The sequence below is a fragment of the Saccoglossus kowalevskii genome, chromosome 19 (assembly GCF_978046115.1).
Source record: "Saccoglossus kowalevskii chromosome 19, keSacKowa6.1, whole genome shotgun sequence".
Classification (NCBI taxonomy): Eukaryota; Metazoa; Hemichordata; class Enteropneusta; family Harrimaniidae; genus Saccoglossus; species Saccoglossus kowalevskii.
In genome coordinates this window covers 1,347,057-1,362,523 of record NC_140659.1, presented here as the reverse complement: position 1 = coordinate 1,362,523, position 15,467 = coordinate 1,347,057, and the positions used below count along the sequence as shown (strand labels likewise).

Below are 15,467 nucleotides of genomic sequence, written 5' to 3'. Positions count from 1 at the left end.
TTGTGACCTGATTACATTGTGTTCATGACTTGATTACATTGTCTTTGTGACTCGATTACATTGTGTCTGTGACTATATTACATTGTATCCATGACTCAATTACACTGTGTTCTTGACTCGATTACATTGTGTTCGGGATTCAATTACATAGTATCCGTGACTCGATTACATTGTGTCCTTGACTCGATTACATTGTGTCCAAGACTAAATTACATTGTATCCGTGACTTGATTACATTGTGTCCGTGACTCGATTATATTGTGTCTGTGACTTGATTACATTGTATCCACGATTTGATTACATTGTGTCCAGGACTCGATTACATTGTGTCCGTGACTCAATTACATTGTGTTTATGATTTAATTACATTGTGTATCTGACTCGATTACGTTGTGTCCGTGACTCGAATACACTGTGTCCGTGATTCTATTACATAGTGCCCGTGACTCAATTACATTGTTTCCATTACTCAATTATATTGTGTCCATGACTCAATTACATTGTGTCCATGACTAGATTACATTGTGTCCATGATTCTATTACATTGTATCCATGACTCGATTACATTGTGTCCGTGACTCAATTACAATTAAATTGTTTCCATGACTCTATTACATTGTGCCCGTGACTCAATTACATTGTTTCCATTACTCAATTACATTGTGTCCATGACTCAATTACATTGTGTCCATGACTAGATTACATTGTGTCTGTGATTCTATTACATTGTGTCCATGACTCTATTACATTGTGTCCGTGACTCAATTACATTGTTTCCCTGACTCAATTACATTGTGTTCATGACTCAATTACATTGTGTCCGTGACTAGCTTACATTGTGTCCGTGATTCTGTTACATTGTGTCCGTGATTCTATTACATTGTGTCCATGACTCGATTACATTGTGTCCATGACTCAATTACAATTAAATTGTTTCCATGACTCAATTACATTGTGTCCATGACTCAATTACATTTTCTCCATGACTCGATTTTATTGTGTCCGTGACTCAATTACATAGTGTCCGTTACTCAATTACATTGTGTCCATGACTCAATTACATTGTGTACCTGACTCGATTACGTTGTGTCCGTGACTCGAATACATTGTGTCCGTGATTCTCTTACATTGTGCCCGTGACTCAATTACATTGTTTCCATTACTCAATTACATTGTGTCCATGACTCAATTACATTGTGTCCATGACTAGATTACATTGTGTCTGTGATTCTATTACATTGTGTCCATGACTCGATTACATTGTGTCCGTGACTCAATTACAATTAAATTGTTTCCATGACTCAATTACATTGTGTCCATGACTCGATTACATTGTGTCCATGACTCAATTACATTTTGTCCATGGCTCGATTTTATTGTGTTCGTGACTCGAATACATTGTGTCTGTGACTCAAATACATTGTGTCCGTGATTCTATTACATTGTGTTCGTAATTCTATTACATTGTGTCCATGACTCAATTACACTGTGTCCGTGACTCGATTACATTGTGTTTGTGACTTGATTATATTGTATCCACGATTTGATTACATTGTGTCCAGGACTCGATTACATTGTGTCCGTGATTCAATTACATTGTGTTTATGATTTAATTTCATTGTGTACATGACTCGATTACGTTGTGTCCGTGACTCGAATACACTGTGTCCGTGATTCTATTACATTATGCCCGTGACTCAATTACATTGTTTCCATTACTCAATTACATTGTGTCCATGACTCAATTACATTGTGTCCATGACTAGATTACATTGTGTCTGTGATTCTATTACATTGTATCCATGACTCGATTACATTGTGTCCGTGACTCAATTACATTGTTTCCATTACTCAATTACATTATGTCCATGACTCAATTACATTGTGTCCATTACTAGATTACATTGTGTCTGTGATTCTATTACATTGTATCCATGACTCGATTACATTGTGTCCGTGACTCAATTACATTGTTTCCATTACTCAATTACATTGTGTCCATGACTCAATTACATTGTGTCCATGACTAGATTACATTGTGTTTGTGATTCTATTACATTGTGTCCATGACTCGATTAAATTGTTTCCATGACTCAATTACATTGTGTCCATGACTCGATTACATTGTGTCCATGACTCAATTACATTTTGTCCATGACTCGATTTTATTGTGTCCGTGACTCGATTACATAGTGTCCGTGACTTGATTACATTGTGTCCATGACTCAATTACAATGTGTACCTGACTCGATTACATTGTGTATGTGACTCGAATACATTGTGTGTGTGAGTCAAATACATTGTGTCCGTGATTCTATTACATTGTGTTCGTGATTCTATTACATTGTGTCCATGACTCAATTACATTGTGTCCGTGACTCGATTGTGTTTGTGACTTGATTACATTGTGTTCATGACTTGATTACATTGTCTTTGTGACTCGATTACATTGTGTCTGTGACTATATTACATTGTATCCATGACTCAATTACACTGTGTTCTTGACTGGATTACATTGTGTTCGGGACTCAATTACATTGTATCCGTGACTAAATTACATTGTATCCGTGACTTGATTACATTGTGTCCGTGACTCGATTATATTGTGTCTGTGACTTGATTACATTGTATCCACGATTTGATTACATTGTGTCCAGGACTCGATTACATTGTGTCCGTGACTCAATTACATTGTGTTTATGATTTAATTACATTGTGTACCTGACTCGATTACGTTGTGTCCGTGACTCGAATACACTGTGTCCGTGATTCTATTACATTGTGCCCGTGACTCAATTACATTGTTTCCATTACTCAATTACATTGTGTCCATGACTCAATTACATTGTGTCCATGACTAGATTACATTGTGTCTGTGATTCTATTACATTGTGTCCATGACTCTATTACATTGTGTCCGTGACTCTATTACATTGTGTCCGTGACTCAATTACATTGTTTCCATGACTCAATTACATTGTGTCCATGACTCAATTACATTGTGTCCGTGACTAGGTTACATTGTGTCCGTGATTCTGTTACATTGTGTCCGTGATTCTATTACATTGTGTCCATGACTCGATTACATTGTGTCCATGACTCAATTACAATTAAATTGTTTCCATGACTCAATTACATTTTCTCCATGACTCGATTTTATTGTGTCCGTGACTCAATTACATAGTGTCCGTGACTCAATTACATTGTGTCCATGACTCAATTACATTGTGTACCTGACTCGATTACGTTGTGTCCGTGACTCGAATACATTTGTCCGTGATTCTATTACATTGTACCCGTGACTCAATTACATTGTTTCCATTACTCAATTACATTGTGTCCATGACTCAATTACATTGTGTCCATGACTAGATTACATTGTGTCTGTGATTCTATTACATTGTGTCCATGACTCGATTACATTGTGTGCGTGACTCAATTACAATTAAATTGTTTCCATGACTCTATTACATTGTGCCCGTGACTCAATTACATTGTTTCCATTACTCAATTACATTGTTTCCATTACTCAATTACATTGTGTCCATGACTCGATTACATTGTGTCCGTGACTCAATTACAATTAAATTGTTTCCATGACTCAATTACATTGTGTCCATGACTCGATTACATTGTGTCCATGACTCAATTACATTTTGTCCATGACTCGATTTTATTGTGTCCGTGACTCGAATACATTGTGTCTGTGACTCAAATACATTGTGTCCGTGATTCTATTACATTGTGTTCGTGATTCTATTACATTGTGTCCATGACTCAATTACACTGTGTCCGTGACTCGATTACATTGTGTTTGTGACTTGATTACATTGTGTTCATGACTTGATTACATTGTCTTTGTGACTCGATTACACTGTGTCTGTGACTATATCACATTGTATCCATGACTCAATTACACCGTGTTCTTGACACGATTACATTGTGTTCGGGACTCTATTACATTGTATCCGTGACTCGATTACATTGTGTCCTTGACTCGATTATATTGTGTCTGTGACTTGATTACATTGTATCCACGATTTGATTACATTATGTCCAGGACTCGATTACATTGTGTCTGTGACTCAATTACATTGTGTTTATGATTTAATTACATTGTGTACATTACTCGATTACGTTGTGTCCGTGACTCGAATACACTGTGTCTGTGGGGGAAAACTGCCACAAACAGTATAGGATCTTTAAATCTCACCAGATAGACTGTAGATACGTCAAGCAGTAGACGGTATACCAGTGTGCAATGTTCTAATGGTGAACACGCATTTATTCAGTTGTACAGCAATGAGATAGAGCTAGTTGAAAACTACATACGCTAGGACGATTTGGAACAATGTATCACTTGGAGTACAAAGGATGAAGTCTGTCTTTATTAACACTCTTTGTCAATTTAAAGACAAGGGTGGATTCACACCTTAGAATTTTAATCCTTGGCGTCAATTAATATGATTGGTTGTTTTAATTGAGCCAATCAGGGAGAATACACTTATGTAAACTGATAGAAATGGCTGAATACAGGCCAAAGTGTGTTTCTTTGCATCACGAAAACAGCATAAAACTATAGGAAATTTGCCTACTACTACGCAATCTTGATAACATAACTAAAGATAATAAATACTGATAATTACATACAACAATGAAATAAATCCGATAAAAAGAAGTGAAGTTATGGTTAAATAACATGAAAAATATATGTATCCACATGGTAATAACGATAGTGTCCGTGATTCTATTACATTATGCCCGTGACTCAATTACATTGTGTCCATGACTCGATTACATTGTGTCCATGACTCAATTACATTTTGTCCATCACTCGATTTTATTGTGTCTGTGACTCGATTACATAGTGTCCGTGACTCGATTACATTGTGTCCATGACTCAATTACAATGTGTACCTGACTCGATTACATTGTGTATGTGACTCGAATACATTGTGTCTGTGACTCAAATACATTGTGTCCGTGATTCTATTACATTGTGTTCGTGATTCTATTACATTGTGTCCATGACTCAATTACATTGTGTCCGTGACTCGATTACATTGTGTTTGTGACTTGATTACATTGTGTTCATGACTTGATTACATTGTCTTTGTGACTCGATTACATTGTGTCTGTGACTATATTACATTGTATCCATGACTCAATTACACTGTGTTCTTGACTCGATTACATTGTGTTCGGGACTCAATTACATTGTATCCGTGACTAAATTACATTGTATCCGTGACTTGATTACATTGTGTCCGTGACTCGATTATATTGTGTCTGTGACTTGATTACATTGTATCCACGATTTGATTACATTGTGTCCAGGACTCGATTACATTGTGTCCGTGACTCAATTACATTGTGTTTATGATTTAATTACATTGTGTACCTGACTCGATTACGTTGTGTCCGTGACTCGAATACACTGTGTCCGTGATTCTATTACATTGTGCCCGTGACTCAATTACATTGTTTCCATTACTCAATTACATTGTGTCCATGACTCAATTACATTGTGTCCATGACTAGATTACATTGTGTCTGTGATTCTATTACATTGTATCCATGACTCGATTACATTGTGTCCGTGACTCAATTACTCTATTACATTGTGTCCATGACTCGATTACATTGTGTCCGTGACTCAATTACAATTAAATTGTTTCCATGACTCAATTACATTGTGTCCATGACTCGATTACATTGTGTCCATGACTCGATTACATTGTGTCCATGACTCAATTACATTGTGTCCATGACTCAATTACATTTTGTCCATGACTCGATTTTATTATGTCCGTGACTCGATTACATAGTGTCCATGACTCAATTACATTGTGTACCTGACTCGATTACATTGTGTCCATGACTCAATTACAATGTGTACCTGACTCGATTACATTGTGTATGTGACTCGAATACATTGTGTCTGTGACTCAAATACATTGTGTCCGTGATTCTATTACATTGTGTTCGTGATTCTATTACATTGTGTCCATGACTCAATTACATTGTGTCCGTGACTCGATTACATTGTGTTTGTGACTTGATTACATTGTGTTCATGACTTGATTACATTGTCTTTGTGACTCGATTACATTGTGTCTGTGACTATATTACATTGTATCCATGACTCAATTACACTGTGTTCTTGACTCGATTACATTGTGTTCAGGACTCAATTACATTGTATCCGTGACTAAATTACATTCTATCCGTGACTTGATTACATTGTGTCCGTGACTGGATTATATTGTGTCCGTGACTAGATTATATTGTGTCTGTGACTTGATTACATTGTATCCACGATTTGATTACATTGTGTCCGTGACCAAATTACATTGTGTCCATGCCTCAATTACATTGCGTCCCTGACTCTATTACATTGTGTCTGTGACTCGATTACATTGTGTACCTGATTTGATTACATTGTATCCGTGACTCGATTACATTGTATCCGTGACTCAATTACTCAATTACATTGTGTCCATGACTCGATTACATTGTGTCCGTGACTAGCTTACATTGTGTCTGTGATTCTATTACATTGTGTCCATGACTCTATTACATTGTGTCCGTGACTCAATTACATTGTTTCCATGACTCAATTACATTGTGCCCATGACTCAATTACATTGTGTCCTAGACTAGGTTACATTGTGTCCATGATTCTGTTACATTGTGTCCGTGATTCTATTACATTGTGTCCATGACTCGATTACATTGTGTCCATGACTCAATTACAATTAAATTGTTTCCATGACTCAATTACATTGTGTCCATGACTCAATTACATTTTCTCCATGACTCGATTTTATTGTGTCCGTGACTCAATTACATAGTGTCCGTGACTCAATTACATTGTGTCCATGACTCAATTACATTGTGTACCTGACTCGATTACATTGTGTCCATGACTCGAATACATTGTGTCCGTGATTCTATTACATTGTGCCCGTGACTCAATTACATTGTTTCCATTACTCAATTACATTGTGTCCATGACTCAATTACAATTAAATTGTTTCCATGACTCAATTACATTGTGTCCATGACTCGATTACATTGTGTCCATGACTCAATTACATTTTGTCCATGACTCGATTTTATTGTGTCCGTGACTCGATTACATTGTGTCTGTGACTCAAATACATTGTGTCCGTGATTCTATTACATTGTGTTCGTGATTCTATTACATTGTGTCCATGACTCAATTACACTGTGTCCGTGACTCGATTACATTGTGTTTTTTGACTTGATTACATTGTGTTCATGACTTGTTTACATTGTCTTTGTGACTCGATTACACTGTGTCTGTGACTATATTACATTGTATCCATGACTCAATTACACTGTGTTCTTGACTCGATTACATTGTGTTCGGGACTCAATTACATTGTATCCGTGACTCGATTACATTGTGTCCTTGACTCGATTATATTGTGTCTGTGACTTGATTACATTGTATCCACGATTTGATTACATTGTGTCCAGGACTCGATTACATTGTGTCCGTGACTCAATTACATTGTGTTTATGATTTAATTACATTGTGTACATGACTCGATTACGTTGTGTCCGTGACTCGAATACACTGTGTCCGTGATTCTATTACATTATGCCCGTGACTCAATTACATTGTTTCCATTACTCAATTACATTGTGTCCATGACTCAATTACATTGTGTCCATGACTAGATTACATTGTGTCTGTGATTCTATTACATTGTATCCATGACTCGATTACATTGTGTCCGTGACTCAATTACATTGTTTCCATTACTCAATTACATTGTTCCATGACTCAATTACATTGTGTCCATGACTAGATTACATTGTGTCTGTGATTCTATTACATTGTGTCCATGACTCGATTACATTGTGTCCGTGACTCAATTACAATTAAATTGTTTCCATGACTCAATTACATTGTGTCCATGACTCGATTACATTGTGTCCATGACTCGATTACATTGTGTCCATGACTCAATTACATTTTGTCCATGACTCGATTTTATTGTGTCCGTGACTCGATTACATTCTGTCCGTGGCTCGATTACATTGTGTCCATGACTCAATTACAATGTGTACCTGACTCGATTATATTGTGTATGTGACTCGAATACATTGTGTCTGTGACTCAAATACATTGTGTCCGTGATTCTATTACATTGTGTTCGTGATTCTATTACATTGTGTCCATGAGTCAATTACATTGTGTCCGTGACTCGATTACATTGTGTTTGTGACTTGATTACATTGTGTTCATGACTTGATTACATTGTCTTTGTGACTCGATTACATTGTGTCTGTGACTATATTACATTGTATCCATGACTCAATTACACTGTGTTCTTGACTCGATTACATTGTGTTCGGGACTCAATTACATTGTATCCGTGACGAAATTACATTGTATCCGTGACTTGATTACATTGTGTAGGTGACTCGATTATATTGTGTCTGTGACTTGATTACATTGTATCCACGATTTGATTACATTGTGTCCAGGACTCGAATACATTGTGTCCGTGACTCAATTACATTGTGTTTATGATTTAATTACATTGTGTACCTGACTCGATTACGTTGTGTCCGTGACTCGAATACACTGTGTCCGTGATTCTATTACATTGTGCCCGTGACTCAATTACATTGTTTCCATTACTCAATTACACTGTGTCCATGACTCAATTACATTGTGTCCATGACTAGATTACATTGTGTCTGTGATTCTATTACATTGTATCCATGACTCGATTACATTGTGTCCGTGACTCAATTACTCTATTACATTGTGTCCATGACTCGATTACATTGTGTCCGTGACTCAATTACAATTAAATTGTTTCCATGACTCAATTACATTCTTGTGTCCATGATTCGATTACATTGTGTCCATGACTCGATTACATTGTGTCCTTGACTCAATTACATTTTGTCCATGACTCGATTTTATTGTGTCCGTGACTCGATTACATAGTGTCCATGACTCAATTACATTGTGTACCTGACTCGATTACATTGTGTCCATGACTCAATTACAATGTGTACCTGACTCGATTACATTGTGTATGTGACTCGAATACATTGTGTCTGTGACTCAAATACATTGTGTCCGTGATTCTATTACATTGTGTTCGTGATTCTATTACATTGTGTCCATGACTCAATTACATTGTGTCTGTGATTCTATTACATTGTATCCATGACTCGATTACATTGTGTCCGTGACTCAATTACATTGTTTCCATTACTCAATTACATTGTGTCCATGACTCAATTACATTGTGTCCATGACTAGATTACATTGTGTCTGTGATTCTATTACATTGTGTCCATGACTCGATTACATTGTGTCCGTGACTCAATTACAATTAAATTGTTTCCATGACTCAATTACATTGTGTCCATGACTCGATTACATTGTGTCCATGACTCAATTACATTTTGTCCATCACTCGATTTTATTGTGTCCGTGACTCGATTACATAGTGTCCGTGACTCGATTACATTGTGTCCATGACTCAATTACAATGTGTACCTGACTCGATTACATTGTGTATGTGACTCGAATTCATTGTGTCTGTGACTCAAATACATTGTGTCCGTGATTCTATTACATTGTGTTCGTGACTAGATTACATTGTGTCTGTGATTCTATTACATTGTGTCCATGACTCGATTACATTGTGTCCGTGACTCAATTACAATTAAATTGTTTCCATGACTCAATTACATTGTGTCCATGACTTGATTACATTGTGTCCATGACTCAATTACATTTTGTCCATCACTCGATTTTATTGTGTCCGTGACTCGATTACATAGTGTCCGTGACTCGATTACATTGTGTCCATGACTCAATTACAATGTGTACCTGACTCGATTACATTGTGTATGTGACTCGAATACATTGTGTCTGTGACTCAAATACATTGTGTCCGTGATTCTATTACATTGTGTTCGTGATTCTATTACATTGTGTCCATGACTCAATTACATTGTGTCCGTGACTCGATTACATTGTGTTTGTGACTCAATTACACTGTGTTCTTGACTCGATTACATTGTGTTCGGGACTCAATTACATTGTGTTCGGGACTCAATTACATTGTATCCGTGACTAAATTACATTGTATCCGTGACTAGATTATATTGTGTCTGTGACTTGATTACATTGTATCCACGATTTGATTACATTGTGTCCAGGACTTGATTACATTGTGTCCGTGACTCAATTACATTGTGTTTATGATTTAATTACATTGTGTCTATGACTCGATTACATTGTGTCCGTGACCAAATTACATTGTGTCCATGCCTCAATTACATTGCGTCCCTGACTCTATTACATTGTGTCTGTGACTCGATTACATTGTGTACCTGATTTGATTACATTGTATCCGTGACTCGATTACATTGTGTCCATGACTAAATTACATTGTGTCCATGACTCGATTATGTGTCCATGACTCGATTACATTGTGTCTATAACTCGATTACATTGTGTCTATGACTCGATTACATTGTGTTCGGGACTCGATTACATTGTGTTCGGGACTCGATTACATTGTGTCCGTGACTTGATTACATTGTGTCCGTGACTCGATTACATTGTGTACCTGACTCAAATACATTGTGTCCATGATTCTATTACATTGTGTCCGTGATTCTATTACATTGTATCTGTGACTATATTACATTGTGTTCGTGACTCGATTACATTGTGTTCGTGACTTGATTACATTGTGTTCATGACTTGATTACATTGTCTTCGTGACTCGATTACATTGTGTCTGTGACTTGATTACATTGTATCCATGACTCGATTACACTGTGTCCTTGACTCGATTACATTGTGTTCGGGACTCAATTACATTGTATCTGTGACTCGAATACACTGTGTCCCTGACTCGATTACATTGTGTCTGAGATTAAATTACATTGTATCCGTGACTTCATTACATTGTGTCCGTGACTCGATTATATTGTGACTGTGACTTGATTACATTGTATCCACGATTCGATTACATTGTGTCCAGGACTCGATTACATTGTGTCCAGGACTCGATTACATTGTGTCTAGGACTCAATAATTACATTGTGTCCGTGACTCAATTACATTGTGTTCGTGACCCAATTACATTGTGTCCATGCCTCAATTACATTGTGTCTGTGACTATTACATTGTGTACCTGATTTGATTACATTGTATCCACGATTCGATTACATTGTGTCCAGGACTCGATTACATTGTGTCCAGGACTCGATTTTATTGTGTCTGTGATTCGATTACATTGTGTCCATGATTCAATTACATTGTGTCCATGACTCAACTACATTGTGTCCGTGACACTATTACATTGTGTCTGTGACTATTACATTGTGTACCTGATTTGATTACATTGTGTCCGGGACTTGATTACATTGTATACCTGACTCGATTCACCTGGTGTTCCTATATTACTTAGTATGCCTGCCTGAATTATATTTTGCCCCTGAATAAAGCCACCTCAATTCATCAAGCATTTTCAAGAGTATTTCTTCACCATGTGTTTGCAATTGATGTGAGTTTAAGCCACTGGCAATGAGCGGAGGTATTGGTTCAATGTAATTATATTTTCAACTGATCTCAGTACATTCTTATTTTCAGGTACAAGTCCAAAAAATATTAAATTTGTTATGGGTGATTTTCCAACCTTTTTTATTTGCTCTCATTGGAGCAGAAATTTTGATGGAGCAATTGAATCTATCAACCATAGGTAGGTCGTAATAGATTATATATGTTTTTAAAAAGTGTTTATAGGTGTGATCAATCATGGTATATGATGATAGATGTCATAAAACATAGGTAAGTGGTGATAGGTGTTATCAACCATATGTAAGTGGTGATAGGTTTTATCAACCATATGTAAGTGGTGATAGGTTTTATCAACCATATGTAAGTGGTGATAGGTTTTATCAACCATATGTAAGTGGTGATAGGTGTTATCAACCATATGTAAGTGGTGATAGGTTTTATCAACCATAGGTAAGTGGTGATAGGTTTTATCAACCATATGTAAGTCATGATAGGTTTTAACCATATATGAATGGTGAAGGGTGTTATTATCCATAGGTAACTGATTAAACATGTTATCAACCATAGGTAAGTGATGATAGTTTATATCAGTCTTACGTGAGTGATGAAATTTCTATCAACCATATGCAAGTGGTAATAGGTTTTATCAACCATATGTTAGTGGTGATAGGTTTTATCAACCATATGCAAGTGGTAATAGGTTTTATCAACTATGGGTAAGGGATGATAGTAGATTATTATAGCAATAACACAATAACAATCTATATTTGCTTTTGTTTGAATCATACTTACACTTGTCTTTATTTGCGGTAAAATAAACAACCATCATTGTCACACACCTTGAATGTATTACGGTTTATTGGCATGGAATGTTAACGTCCTTGCTGAATTTAAACACTTTTCTTTGTTCACATTGTATGCAGCATTAGTAAAGTGTCACTGAATCCTAGCATTTTCACAAACATTATTCTGGGTAAATTATCTGCAATGTTGGAATATTTTTAGTCTCTATTTAGACACAGTCTGAAAATAAGGACTTACAGATTGATCTATGCGTGTCCGTTCGTCCGAACCTATATCTTAGATATGCATGGACCGATTACATTCAAACTTCACACATACGTCATATGTAATATTATACATATGCACATCAATTTGTTTCATTATCTAATTCAAGAAGGCCTGAATAGCGGCCATTTTTGTACTGAAAAATCCTCAAAATCAAGCTTTCGCGGCAGTTTACAGATGGATTTCAAACTTGGTACATACATTGGTCATTATGGGATCTTGATGCACGTAATTTTGTTTTTCAGATCGGATTCAAAATGGCCGACTGGCAGCCATTTTGTTTTAATCAATGCAGTTCTAGTGCCATATCTTTAACATGCTTTGACTGATTATACCGGTATATTATATTTTATATATTCATTATACATCATGTAATAGATATACAGACGTATTGATTTTACTGAATGGTGGCCGTTTTTGTGCGAAAATAAAAAATCAAGCATTTCTGGCATTCTGAAATGGGATCTCGGTTTATGGATGGATTTCTTTCAAACTTGGTACATACATTATTGTTCCTTGGTGCACGTAATTATGTTATTCAGTTCGAATTCAAAATGATTTTTGAGCCATATCTCTGACATGCTTTAACTGATTATGTTCAAATTGTATATATTCATTATACATCATAGATATACAGATGTATCAGATTGGCCGACTGGTGGCCATTTTGTTTTAATTATTGCTGTTCCAGAGCAATATCTCTAAATATGGACAAGTACTCGTTTGATGATCAGATACAAAACAACTGAATGTCAATCTTTATGTTCCTACTATATTACTAATCTAAACAAATCTATCTTAAATTTGAAAACTAACAGGGAATGTGCCATGCATTGCAATATTATTCCATGTGCCAAAACTTGTTTTGCTTTAACCGTTATGTTTTCGTTTCTACAGGTCTTGGAATAGCTGTAATATTAATTGCATTAATATTTAGAACGGTGGCAGCTTTCGTGTCTGTCATGTGTGCTGGTCTCAATTTCAAAGAAAAATGTTTTATTTCACTTGCTTGGTTGCCAAAAGCCACTGTACAGGTATGTTTCTCAGTATGGAATGTCTTTTCTTCACTAATCTTTTATGCATGTACCAAATTTGTGTTGATGTATTTATCCAATATCTAGGTTTGCTTGCAAGTCTTATTGTCTTTATTTTTTTTAAATATTCTGATCACAAAAAAACAAATCTCTTGCATGAGCCTCTAGAAAACTAATGTAGTAGCTAGATCTAACATTGGAAGAACCAGTTTAGCCAATCTATAACTAATATATTTGCATAACATGCAGATCACATATTTGACAGAAAGAAAAACTATTTGTACTTTTATTGTTAATTTGTTCACAATGTCATAGGATGACTATCATTAAGATGGCATTGGAAAGATTAAACTACACGTGACTAATGATGCAGTGTATTCAGGTACGTGTTCCATCTAACTGGTCACGTAATAAACAAATTCCAGCTCATGAATATTAATAACCATAGCAAGGTACGTTTGTTTTTAGGGGTGCAAACATTTCTACCTTGGAGACCTATTGTTATCATTCAGATTTTGGAGTCCTATTCTTGCAGTCTGCTTTCCCTTTCCGCTGTTTGTATTATCATGCTGTTTGTGAACAACATACATTGTTGACAGTCGTCTTGCATATTGAATAGTTGTTTCTGTGAGAGAGCCACAAACGCTGTTTGAGTACACAAAGTTGAGTAACAAAACTAAAAACACAAGTGCCTACAACTACACAACTTTTGCCATAATCTGCTCCACCAACATATCTTCAGATATCTTCTCCTTGAATTTACTAAATTGAAATAGCGTGATATAAAGCATCTGCTATGAAAGTTCTACTGCTTTCCTAGAGTTGTGAAAATTGTAATGATAGCAATCTTATTTATTCTAATACCAGAGTGACCCAACTGATTTGAAATTTTTGATGTTGCATTTCTGACATAATTCTTTCAGACAATAATACCAATAATGGTTTGGCTGCCAGCTTGAATTTTTATAAAAATGGCCTAACATTGGAAACAAGTAAAGTAAATAATTTGGATTTATCACATAGTTTGGCCACCATTTTGAATTTCCTGCAAAACATATTTAGAGTTGAAATATTAGTGATCTAATTTGCATAAATTGACTTTTTGATATTTCAATAACCATCTATCAGATTTAAATTAAAATTGGTGTATAGATGATCTGGGATATAAACCAAAGATGTACAGAGCTTATAATATGTGTGATTGTCCGTTGGTGTCCATATTTTTGACTTATTGTTGAAAACCACAAGTCTGATTGCTTTGATATTACATATATAGGTACTACATGTGGACCTTTCTCAGATTTGTTTATTTCATGATGATATCTTTGATTATCTAATTTTGATGAATATTTTTGGTAAAAAGTTATATTTTCGACTTCTTGTTAAAAATCACAAGTCTGATTGCTTTGATATTATACATATAGGTACCTCAGGTGGACCTCTCTCAGATTTGTTCATTTTCTAATGATATCTTCAGTTTTTACTTCAAATGTGGATTGCTAACAGCGGAGCTATCTCAGCTGAGAGGCTGCTTGTTGTTTTTTGTTATTATTGTAAATTTTAATATCAGAGATGTTTGACATTGAGCATTATTTTTTGTAAAAATGAATAGTAATAATCAGAATGCCCTACTAATTCTTGACAATCATAAGTACCAATCTTATAACTACATATCATTTGTCTTAATGGCAACCAACTACGTAAACATCAAATCTTATTTTTTAAGTATGCTTAAATATAATTTATTTCTGCTTTATATGCATTCCATG

General features: G+C 35.6%; 1 protein-coding gene across 4 annotated transcripts in view; it reads left to right on the top strand.

Moving 5' to 3' along the window:
* The window catches only part of LOC100371199 (sodium/hydrogen exchanger 9B2-like), a 109,024-nt gene that overhangs the window by 78,217 nt on the left and 15,340 nt on the right, over positions 1–15,467 (top strand). For 2 of the 4 annotated variants that reach the window (XM_085493876.1, XM_085493875.1), the window contains 2 exons: positions 11,669–11,777; positions 13,562–13,698. In XM_085493876.1, the coding sequence (XP_085350002.1) occupies positions 11,669–11,777; positions 13,562–13,698 (246 nt within the window). Of the gene's footprint in view, positions 1–11,668; positions 11,778–12,909; positions 13,002–13,561; positions 13,699–14,013; positions 14,081–15,467 lie in introns of those variants that run through there. The other 2 variants (XR_014927457.1, XR_014927458.1) reach the window with 2 other exon arrangements.